The sequence below is a fragment of the Mollisia scopiformis genome, assembly GCF_001500285.1.
Source record: "Mollisia scopiformis unplaced genomic scaffold LY89scaffold_23, whole genome shotgun sequence".
NCBI classification, from domain to species: Eukaryota; Fungi; Ascomycota; class Leotiomycetes; order Helotiales; family Mollisiaceae; genus Mollisia; species Mollisia scopiformis.
The window spans coordinates 424,178-436,287 of record NW_017263603.1 but is presented as its reverse complement, the minus strand read 5'-3'; the positions used below and the strand labels follow the sequence as shown (position 1 = coordinate 436,287).

Genomic DNA, 12,110 nt, shown 5'->3' with positions numbered 1-12,110 from the left:
AGTTGTGCTCACAACACGGGAATACATGCACTATACCACGAGTATCGAGCCAAAGTGGCTCGTCGAGGCGGCGCCATCCTTCTTCAAGGTGGCGCCGACGGATAAATTGAGCAAGAGGAAGAAGGCGGAGAGGATACAGCCGCTTTATAATAAGTTTGCTGCGGAGGATGATTGGAGGCTTAGTGCGCAGAAGAGGCAGGGACGGGGAGGGGGTGGGGGGACTTGGGGTTAGAAACCATGTCGAAGCGACGGAAGCAGAAGCGGATACAGCCCTTGTACAACAAGTTGCTGGCGAGGACGACTGGTGGTTGTCGGCGCAGCGTTACGGTGGCAGGGGCGGTGGCGGCGGCACCTGGGGATAAATGGCATATGCGACCTCGACTGTGCAATGGAGTCAAACGTGCAAATGCTCGCCGTCATGTTTTATTCATCTTCGTCTTGATGTTCCGCCTGACGTACCTACACGATCATCAGCACGTGCACGTGAAAATCCAGATCTGGACGGTGATGGTCTCGATAAAGATATCACTGCCATAGGTAGTACTCCTGCCCGCCTCCTTGGGGTTGTTTTATAGGGGATGCTTCCGAAATGGGAGAATTGTGTCAAGAGTTAACTCTAAACATATTTATAAATAGGGGGTTAAGACTATGAAATCCCTTTATTTGATAATATGTTAAACGAGCTTCCTACCGCTCCGCTCTACGGAGCCTACAGCTCGTATGTTGAATACCACTATTTTCTGAGATGAGCACTGTAGCGACTGTGGACTTTCCCACTACTATCCCTCTAAGCGAAGTCCAACCGCTCTCTATCCCCACCCCCACCCCCACCCCCGCGCTCCCCGCCCTGCAGTAGGAAATAAAAGATTACGACTGAATCTGTATGTTAAATTAGCTGAATTTCTCCATAAAAAGACCGGCTTGACAAATATTCACCCCATTACATTCTGCACGTCTGGCATTCTGCGCTGCATCCATTACAGCTATATGGGTTTGGGCAACAACTCTGACAGCAAGAGTTGACTAGAGACTCTCCAGCACACGTAGCCATAACGATGGACGGTATAGGAAAGTAGCGATTTGTTATGACGAGAAGCAGATGGTTGATGTTTGGCTGATGTTTGGTGGAGGGAAATTGAGAATGAAAGTGGAAAGACCTCCTGAATCAAACACTAAGTATATATATGTGCGAGCGGCGACGATGGCCTAACCCCGCACTTCGACCCAACATTCCGTTCGGCTGCAAGGTTCTTGTGAAATGTTGCATTGCATACTGGCGATGTTGGCAATGTTGGTGATGTTGGTCGGGATAGAGCGCCCGAGGAAAGACGAGTGGTTCGATCCCAAACCCCCGCTTTCTAGGCAACAAACCTCCCATGATATGAAATTTTATTGGCGGGGAACTAACCAAAAGCTTGACTCCTGCTGACGAACTTCTTAGACCTGCTTGCGTCTCAAAACGGGGCGAGAGCCACTTTTAGTGTACGCCTGTATTCCTAATCTTTTGTTAGGGGTGATACTGTCGAGGGATTGAACAATGTAAAGCTATGTATGCCCTTTTCGGCTATATGCGGCACCAACCAACAGCATAGTAATACGAAGCTTGAACTGTGCCGTTACGAAGGTAGGGCCAAACGAACTCTTCGTTTTGAAGCAGCGCGGGGTGGTCTTCTGCCGTGCTCTGAGTCGCTTCCGTTCAGTTGGGTTTGCGCCACACGCAACCAGGCAGCCAATACAGTAACCAAGAAAGTTGGTCTCAAAACGACATGCGTTCGTGTTGGCGTGCTAAATAGTACACATTGGCTTACTAACTCCAACAGCAGATGGGAACGACGGCCAATCAAGTCTATGTAACTGCACCTACCTCCTTTAAATCGCTCTAATCCACATTCTCAGCCCAGTAGGGCTTAGCTTGCCGCCAACCAGTTGCCGTGTCATAAAAGACGACTGGGAGCGAGCTGGTTACACAGACTTGATTGGCAGTTTGTGGCTCCCAGCGTACATGGGCAAGTGAAATCGATGTTCTTGTCAAGTCAGGGAGCTGCGCACGTTAGTTCTCAGTTCCTACACAGATTGAAAAAACTGACAATATCAAGTACTTGCAAATTGGAGTCTTGCTCTCGATATGCTTACTTTTCAAAGCGTACTGTAGCGTTCCGAGGTTGCAGCGGGGCCTCTTCAGAGGTAAGTCTGGTGGTAGATATGAGTGATGATCATCGACTAGCTACGCAGTCTGATATCCTTTGAACGAACTATCGAGACGCCTCACACAATTTCGTTGGGCTGCTATTCCTGTGATTGGCTCAATACACCGCTCAACTCACTGTTTTCCCTCTCGATAGTCCATGCCCAGCTTGAAAATTGATTACCGTTGCCCTCCTCGCGAGCGTCTTTGATTCAAAGCCAAGTTCAATACTCTGAGCTATCTTCATCATGGGCGGTAGAGGTTCTTCCACCAACTGAACCTGTTTCCTTCCTTGCTTCTTCGTTGTCGTCAGGAGGACCACCAGCACTCCTAGAAGTGATGCTTGGCAAGTCACACTTCCTCCACTTCCTCCACTTCCTGCACTTCCTGTACAAATCCTTGTGTCCCGACCATTCCTGCTCTTCTGGCACCCTCTATCCTGCCAGCCAATGGTCCTCGGCCTCAATCTTCTCGACAGACATTCCGACATAACTTAATTAATCTAGAACCTTTCGATCCACCTTCCAGAAACGCTCACCGGGCTCACCCGACGATTCGCACCTCCTCTTCACACTCTCAAATCCATCTCGTTATCGCTGACACCGCAATAAGCATGCAAGCCAAGCTAAGTATCTCGTACCTGTACTCGGTGCCTCAGCTGACGCCAAGCTCCTGTCGTGTAGCGGTACCATCAAAACGGCTTTCGCCGGCGGAAATTCAAAGAAACCAAAACTCAGCAACCTTATAATTCGAGATCCGAGAGAATATTAGGTGCATTAGCTTATTTGCACTGCCGTTTGTGGCTGTTGCGTCCTGTCAGCGTTAGGATCCGCGACAACGAATTTTTCGATTGGAGAGGAGAACGAGACAGTTCGGTATGCCCTACGGGAAGCTGCATGCATGTCAACTCGTCAAAAAGAAGGATGGGAGAACTAATTTGGAGGTATTAGCAATCAGGGTACAATGAATATTTTCTTAGAGATGGGTCAATGTGGGATACTCTGGGAAGATCCGATTATCCACATCAACAGGGTCACTGGTCATCACGTCAATGTAACACAAGTGGATCTGAAGACTGGATACAATTTCGAATACTCTTAGTACCTAAAGACTTATGGGATGTCTGTCTTAAACTCAAACACTCGGATCTTGAAAATGTCAATTAGACGGTAAGAACACTTTGACACCAGAATGTACGTCTCAACTTTCAAAAACCAGCTCGACTCTCTTGAACTTGGGGAGCAGATCTCGAAGTGCAGGGCCGGGGCTAGCAAGATTGTATTCATCCGTTAACATTGAAGACGTTGTTCCCATGTAAATTACCAAGCGGTCGAGCTCTTTATGGACATATGTGGCGCCGCTGTTTGGGGCATTGGCGTCATCAGCAATTTTGACATGGTTCTCGAGAGCTACTGCGCGGCTCTCGGCGTTGACGCAAAAAGCTGCGGGTTGTTGACGGGCACATCTTAGGGTCTCAATCGATGGCTGTTTTCGTCTGATGTGGTCGGATCGGCGGGGTGACTTTGGAATCATATGGACTTGACGGCGGCTGAAAGAAAGCTCCCTGACTATGAGTTAGTATTGTTAAAAGCACGATCAATATTTAGATAGCTCTGAAGCTCCCGTAATATAATACAGTGCTTTAATACGAGATCAGACTTACCAGATACGGATCCTTACCTCAGCAGGCAATTCGGAGAAGGACCCAAGCCACGTAGCGGTAAGGTGTTGGTCGTAAAGCTGGAGATTTGGGTCAGGAAGTGATTGCAAGACTGCTAGATTAGCTGATGAAGTATCCATGTCGGGCAATAGATTGTGGAGTTTCATTTGTATGCTGTTCGAATTAATCAAGTCAACGTCGCGTGGAACGTAAACAGGTTTGCAACTTTCTGGTATTATGGTTACCCAGGCTGCGCGCTAGTAGCCTCCCGCGCTTCAACTTGAGAGAGGTGGATCTCTTTCTTTCTTTCTTTCTCTTCGTTTTTTTTACATTCCATTAAGCTGTGTAGCTGCATCTAGGCATGCAGCTGTATCTATGTACGCTCTACTTCTTTAAATACCCTGCCTCAGGGAGGTATCCAAAGTTCAAGCCTATTTAACCATTATCTAGCCTCCAGATTACTATGCCAGCTGTACTGACTGACATAACCTGTCGAGCGGGACGGACCATCTTTCAGGGAGGCTCCTCCTCAGAGAGTACCCTAATGTGCCTGTGACCAGTCTATACGCCTTAGCCGGTAATTGTCGCCTGCTCTCGTCTTTGCTGAACGTATGGCCTCAATACGCTCGTCCCATTGTAGACTTCTGGCCTCCCCTCACAGAGACCTGCTCTATAGCCAAAGCCCCCTTATATCCTGGCCTTCACTATACCCACCATCTAGCTATTACAATGCTTCATGCCTACCATTCTGCAGCTGTCAGCGTAGATACCATCCTCCAAGTGTATTCAAAGCCGGTGACAAGCACCTCCCTCTTATCAAACACCTCCGTTTGCAGCATCGAACTTAAGAAGTCTCTTCCAATACGCTCTATGATCATGCGTGTGATCTTGCCCTAGAGACAAGTCAGCCAAAGCTTCATTAGATAAGTTAAGGAATTCGTCGGGTTAACAGAGTGATGGTTGGCACTCGCAACACGTATTGGACTTGGAAGCAGTAGGCGTCTGGGCAGAGGTCAGACGTTATATTGTTTCTAACAATCATCTGTGTAAAGCTCTCCGAGACCGCAGAGTTGCAAGTGATATTGTACAGTGGAAGGCATCCTGCTGGATCAGAACTCCTATTTCATGAGATTGTTAATCCTAAAGCCAATGTAATATACCCGAGGAAAGAGCTGGGAGAGACTAAGATATTTAGCCCTTGCGAAGGATGGACGGCTTAGATCGGCGCGAAGAGAGGTTCCAAATATGCACCGAAACATTAAACACTATCAGGCCAGATTCGACGAACAAGGCATTATCTGAGAAGCTTCAAGAGCACGAGTCGGATTGTAGAGTTGTAGTTCGGATTCGGGTCTTAACCAAATTGTAAAGATGCGGCGTTGGTGGGGACAGAGTTCGAGATGTGAAAATTCGCGCTTGGAAGATGGAGAAAGGGCTCTTTCTTGTTCCAATATTGTAGAGGTATTTTCGCTCAGGATTCGTCTTGTCGATTCCTAGATAGCTTCAAGTCAGCGGAGAGACAGAGGACGTAGCAGACCGAAATCCTTACCATCCAGAGACGTGATGAGTGACAGATCGGTTTTATGTACTTAGAGCTTAGCTGCCATCACAAAGAAGTCGAGTCTAGCTATATTTTTCAGGCACAAACTGTGTCCGGCCATCGGAGCATCGGAGCTCGGCCCCTTAATTAGCCGAGTTTAAGGGGGCGCATCCACGTGATCGAGATAAGTGCGACGGAGAAATTTTACGATTTACGGATAGAAGCACAATAATTGAAGATATAATTATGGCGAGTACTCAAGAGCATTCATTTGCTATCTGGAGTATGTGCTCTTGCACGCTTTCTCGAAGTATATTCAGTTGTCTCTCCATCCCTCCCCTCTAGTCCATAGGTCGGTAGAGCATAAAGTCGGGATCCTCAGGTCCAGGCTCAGCATTTCTTGGGATTATGAGCTTGAAGTTTGGGACTGCATAGCCTTCCTTATTTCGAAAAAATTCCTTCAATACCTCCAATGCCTCACGCTGAAATCTAGGATTGTAAAGACAACCGCAACCTTCCCTTCCAGTCCTCGCAACCAAAGTAACCTCCCTCAACTCCGGAAAGTGACCGAAGAATAAGCCTTTCTGAAAGGTTCTTGTACCGTAGCTCAGGTTCGGACCGCGGGGTTGGAAGAGATTTGTTTGGTGGGGAGACCACAGCATATTATTAATGATGACCTTTTGAATCTTCTCGAACCGTTCTCTAGCAATCCAACTGATCTTTTGTACTCTTCCGCGGTAGGTGTAGAAAGGTTGAAATACAGCGCCACCTTCCAAAGGTTCGAAGTCCTCGCCGAAGAATGAGACAATGTCTTTATCGAAGTTGCAGTATAGAGTTCCGCGACGAACCGTGTGATCGCCTCCGAGGATGATTTGGTAGAATGGGAGGGTAATTTCTCGACTCTCTTTGTTGGCAGAGAGGGTACCAGGATTGTCAGTGAAGGAAGAGAACCGGAGGCCACTGAGTTCGTCTGGACCTGCAAAGTCTACTCCGATCTCGATTGTGCGCGAGTGCAGGGGAGTGAGCTTCCACTGTAAAGAATCAGCATCTGGTGCAATCGTAGAATATTTACTACTTACAATCTCTCTCCTCAACTCGACCGGTAGTTCAGGGAACTTATGGAATTTGTCCAGCTCCATGTTGTGGTGAAGATGATGTTTGTCTTGGGAGGAAAGAAGGAGTTGTGAATTTGAGATACGCGACTCTCAAAGTGATAAACACGCTAGTTTAAACCGACGTAGTTTTGACGGGACGGAACAACCTGCTCCTCCGAGCTCTATACTTTCAAAATTATCTCAAACCGACGTAGTTTTGATGGAACGGAACCACCTCCTCCTCTGACGTCCACACTGTCAAGTGCGGTTGACCCTTAGCACAAATGAGTAAAAAGAAGGGTTCGTGTAGCATAAGATTTGCTTAGCAATATATCATCAATGTCCTTTACCCATTGCCTTACTTAAATTACCCGCCTTGCTGCCTACCTTAACGTGCCTAATTCATTGTTACTCGCCTCACTATTGTTGATATTAACAAAGTAGTGATATACTAGTAGATGAGGCGTGAAGTGAGGGGGGAAGGATATCTAGAGAGCTTGGTAAGAGCTAACAAATCAAAGAAGAGCTCAGTTATAGCTTTGTTTGAGTTTGGATACTAATTCAAGAATTGTTTGCCACCCTTATTTCATCCATTTTCACTTGATGTAGCACATGAGTGAGCTAAAACGGCGGGTTGTCAGGATTATGGAGGCGAGGAGTACTAAGGTGAAGGCAGGGAGAATAGAGATGACTGACAATGAGTGGGCCGAAAGGTGGATGAGGTGAGTTGGGTTCAATTTTTTTTAGGTCAAATAACTCTTTTTTTGTTAGGCAAACCACAGTTTTTCATGAAATCCAAGAAAAATCCTTCTTTTTGCCCATTTGTACTAAAGGGTAGCCGTACAAGCTATCTCAAACCGACTCCAAGTAAGTATCACCCTATCTCAGTACGGCGTAGTTTTGACGAGACGGAATAATTTCCTCCTCCGAGCTCTATCCTATCAAGTTATCTCAAAGCGAGTCTAAGTAAATAACACGCCATTTCAACCCGACGTAGTTTTGATGGGATGGAACAACGTTCTCCTCCGAGCTCCATGCGCTTAAGCTACCTTAAAGTAACTCCAAGTACAACGCGTTATTTCAAACTGACATAATTTTAACAGGACGGAACGACCTCCTCTCCTTAGCTTCATGCTCTCAATCTAGGCTGGCTATAGACAACGGGGGAAGATAGGTAAAAGCAATTCATAGATTAAGGGACGATAACAATCACGGCGAGCAGGATAATGCAATCGGACACAAGCGGCGCGCAGAAAAGCCTTTGAGGACAGGAGGCTTCGAGGTTAGAGTCGTATATCTGCACAACTGGAGCACACTTTTGCTGAGTTGTAGGACGATACAAGCGGCCGCTTCTGATAAGAAACCCAAAATTCAAGGATGAAGTGAACTCCGGTCTATTTTTTATCTAGAGACATCTCTACGGTTTTATTTTACGTTCTCTCACAAGCCACAGAATAATCGACTCTTACAATATTCCTTGTTGCTCTATTATACAACAGCAGATGTTTTCGCGTCTTTGAGTCGAATAGTTCTGAACAACATCGTTGGATGTGATGAAACAAGATCCTTTGTGAGTCTGTTGACATACTTCGAGTTGACTCTTGCTACTATGAAAGCTGAGCGGCCGCTTGTTTTCGTGAGTGTTTGTCCATGCTCGACTATCATCAGCTTCCCGTCCTTCCGACTCTTCCAAACTCTAAAATCTGTCTTCTAGCATCCTACACAAGGTCAATTCAACACTTCTAAACAATATCATTGGCCAAGAGATGAAGTCTCGTGTGAGTCTCTCAATTTGTTCCAAGTCAACTTCTTTTGTTTCTCAAGACGAGCCGCTTGTTTTCGTAAGTATCTGCCCACCCCAGCTGCCAGCAGCCATTCTTTCTTTGCCATCTGGTCCAATTTCTAACATCATATCTCTAGAATTCTAGAGTATGGTCAGTTCAAACCTAACCGTCAAGTTGTCCACCAGCTTCCACATTTGCCAAGTCATCCAATCCCTCACATCCAACTTACCTACCAAGCAACTCGCTCCGCTATCGCTTGGAATAAGTGTCGGGAAGGACTGCAGCGAGAAGAACACAGATCATAGACCACGAGTATTGCAGGCTACACACTGGAAGATGAGGTATGTGGGATAACAAGGTTCACAACCAGAATGTGGTGGCAGCAAACTTACCCACCCGAGCGACGGGCTCCGCTATCGATTGAATCAGGGGTCAAACCGAGAAAAGGCTTAGGAAGCGATGGAGTGCATGAGACACAGATCACAAGCCACTATTTTTGCAGACTACATTGGAATATGGAAGATGGAGATATCGAGCCTCACAAGCGGCATTTAACCACCTCAAGCTTACCGTACCCGCCTGAGTCGCTTCTCTCTTTTCTGGACCAGGGGTCAAGTCGAGCAAGGAAGAAGGAAGTACTGGCACAAAAATTACACAAGATACAGATCAAAGACAGCCGCTCTGCTGCGGTAGGAGGAGAGGCTCACAAATCGGCAGGAATAGCTTTGAGCACATAATGATATTTAGGTTAGATGTGCTGGACAGTGCCGTCTGACTAGCAGATGTTGGTGAAAAACAAAATCTACCCACAACTCACCACAAGCAAAGAAGAAAGCTTGGTCCTAACAACGGAGATGGATAAAGACAGCACAAGGCTTCTAATCAGAGAGAGTGGATGACCTGGAATATATGTAATATATGTATCATCTCACATTGAATCGACTTGTTATCATATATACTTGAGCCTTCGAGTAAGGATACCATTGCCAGAAAGGAAGCATCTCGATACACCAGATCTGGTAAAATTGGGGAGTGCAAAAAAAAAAAAAAAAAAAATCAATCACTCCTGTTAAGCTAATTCCAGTTAACAATCTACCATGGATACTGTAGAGAAATTCGTTGTCTGCTCCTTAAGCGCAAGGTGCTAAATGACAGTTCAAATGTTGCTAGTACTTATCTTGGAATTAGGATACCTACGGCAAGGAGAAGAGGGGGAAAGGGGGAGAGGTAGATATCTCACTGATTGGGGAGTAGTCATATATTGTATACAGATGATCACCTTTGGGATTTGAATGGAGAAGATACAGGTTGCAGCTTTATTTCAAAGCGTTCCATCTTCAGAGCGTAGAGGAGATAGCTACTCTCTTTCAGCATTCCAAGGAAAGGAGCAAGATGTTGTGTGCTGGGTTTATACCATTGATACAGCAAGTGGCAGTGAGATTGGATACTGAAGCGGGGTAAGTGCAGAGTGATATACCTTGATCTCGATTAACTCATAGAAATGAACTTTAGGGGCCTTGGCGGGTCGATGTTCCAGAATCCATTGCTCCCGACTGTCGAAATTTTGCCGTATTCTCCCAAAAACTCTCGTGTAGATGTGCAACAAAAGATTGGGGTTGGGGTCTGATTGGATGGAGGTAATGCGGGACTAGATGGGAGTCAACTCCTGTCTCTTGCTGTGTGTTATTGATATTCGAACATAATGCACTGACTTTGATTAGATAAATTTGGTATCTAGTCAAGTAAGATGACCAAGAGAAGTTATTCATTCCATGTGTTTTTAATGCTACTCAAAAGGATATCACCGCCAGTCTATGCAAATCCAATCCCCAAGAACAAAATACCACCTGAACGCCCAACAATCTACCCATCCCACAATCACAACATTTTCTCGTTTACTCAAACCTCATCTCAGCCTCCACCCCATCCTTCTCCTCCTTCTCATTAATATTCTTCCACTCCATCCCCGCCGCCGCCAACAACGTCGCGCCACTCAACCCCACCGCCACCAAAAACGTGCCCACACACCCATAATTAAACGCCTGAACTACAACTCCCAAATCCTGCGCCGGCACCACCTCCCTCAGCTGCGTGGCGCCCAGATGAACAATCTGCTGCGCATCAATGCCCGGCACGCCCGTCAACTGGCTCACCACGCGCGAGGAAAAGATATTCTGTCCCACCGCAACGAAAATCGCACCCCCGAGCTGCTGCGCGAAGAACATGAGCGCCATGCCGGACGAGATGTCCGCCGCTGGCAAAACGGCCTGCACGGCGAGCATGGGCAGCTGCATAGCGGCGCCGGTGCCGAGGCCGTAGAGCACTTGGTACCCGATCCATTTCTCGTGGTTGGAGGCCGGGGCGAGGGTATAGAGCAGGGCGGCGCCGACGGTGGTCAGGAGCGGGGAGGCGAGCATGAAGGGGACGTAGTATCCTAGTTTCTGGGTCGCTTTCCCGGAAACGAGGGAGAAGACCACGAGGCCGAGGACGAGGGGGAGGGTGGAGATGCCGGAGTGGACGGCGGAGTCGCCTTTGACGACTTGGAACCAGATGGGGAGGTAGTAGACGATGATGAAGAGGGAGCCGGTGAGGGCGAACATGAAGATGGCGCCGAAGGCGATGGAGCGTTGGGTGATGATGGATATTTTGACGGTGGCGGTGCGAGGGAGATAGATTTGCACGAGCCAGAAGAGGATGAAGAGGGTGGCGAAGCAGACGAGGAGGCCGATTACTTTGGCGGAGGACCACGCGTAGGTCGTGCCGCCCCATTGGAGGGCGAGGATTAGGGAGACGACGCTGGGGATTAGGAAGAAGGTGCCGATGGGGTCGAGTTGGATGAGTTTTTCTTTCAAGGAGACTTTCTCGTGGGCGGAGTCGATGCGGAGGAAGAAGAGGACGGCGAGGACGGTGATGGCGCCGATGGGGAGGTTGATGTAGAAACACCATCTCCAAGTTGCTTTATCTGTGAAGAGTCCTCCGAGAACTGGGCCTAGGACTGAAGAAACGCCGAATGCGATGCCGAAGAGTGCATAGTAGATGGGACGTTTTCGGAGGGGGATGAGAGGGACCATAATCATCAGTCCTCCAGAGAAGATTCCTGATGAGCCGAGACCAGCGATTGCTCGACCGACGATGAGGGCAATAGAGTTTGGAGCTGCACCGCAAAGGGCTGATCCCACTTCAAAGACGAAGATTGAGGCGAGGAAAGACCATTTCGTGGAGTAGTATTTGTAGATTTTACCAAAGACAAGATTGGATGAGGCACCCGTGAGCATGTAGGCGGAAGCATACCAGCCGACATCTTGAAGAGAGTGGAATTCATCTGTGATGGCTGGAATGGCTGTTGCTATGATTGTACGGTCCTAGTGAGGTTAGTGACTGAGTGTGAAGTGAGGTTTGGGGCTTACCAAGGCAACGATAAAAACGGCGAGATATAGACCTATCAGGATAGTCCAAAATTTGAAGGACTTTGGTTGATAGTTCTGCTCTGCTTGTTCATATTTGGCAGCAATATCTTCCGATGACGAAGCAACATCCGCTACAATTGGAGCATTTCTCTCCAACTTCTCCCTTTCCTGAGAAGATTCTCGTGATGACTCCATCTTGAGAAGGGATAAATAAAGAAAATTGCCCTGCCCTGCTCAGAAACGCCACGAGATCAAGGAGTGATGATTAATAGGAAAGAGAGAAAGAGCCGTTGGCCAAGATGGATGGCCCTTATACCAAGACGTCGCATTTTCCAAAGTGCGAAACCTTCCCTGGACCCGATGAGCCATGGAACGGGCATTATTTGTTGCATGTTGGTATCGCGATGTCTTGAAGTAGATCCCCATTGATTGGTCGACAA

At 47.5% G+C, this 12,110-nt stretch overlaps 3 protein-coding genes across 3 annotated transcripts; all 3 read right to left on the bottom strand.

Moving 5' to 3' along the window:
• Positions 1–3,385: 3,385 nt before the first annotated feature.
• LY89DRAFT_674146 (uncharacterized protein) lies at positions 3,386–3,985 on the bottom strand (the record flags this gene model as incomplete). Its single annotated transcript, XM_018213413.1, has 2 exons — positions 3,386–3,749; positions 3,849–3,985. The coding sequence occupies 2 exons, from the start codon at positions 3,983–3,985 to the stop codon at positions 3,386–3,388; spliced, it is 501 nt and encodes a 166-aa protein (XP_018065922.1).
• Positions 3,986–4,585: 600 nt separating this feature from the next.
• On the bottom strand, positions 4,586–6,524 carry LY89DRAFT_738994 (uncharacterized protein; the record flags this gene model as incomplete). Its single annotated transcript, XM_018220427.1, has 3 exons — positions 4,586–4,738; positions 5,853–6,416; positions 6,465–6,524. The coding sequence occupies 3 exons, from the start codon at positions 6,522–6,524 to the stop codon at positions 4,586–4,588; spliced, it is 777 nt and encodes a 258-aa protein (XP_018065921.1).
• Positions 6,525–10,016: 3,492 nt separating this feature from the next.
• On the bottom strand, positions 10,017–12,085 carry LY89DRAFT_654216 (putative aflatoxin efflux pump). Its single transcript, XM_018212288.1, has 2 exons — positions 11,671–12,085; positions 10,017–11,625 (listed from the first exon to the last, which is right to left on the bottom strand). Exons 1-2 carry the CDS (start codon positions 11,863–11,865, stop codon positions 10,159–10,161), a joined length of 1,662 nt encoding a protein of 553 aa, XP_018065920.1. The 5' UTR covers positions 11,866–12,085; the 3' UTR covers positions 10,017–10,158.
• Positions 12,086–12,110: the final 25 nt, after the last annotated feature.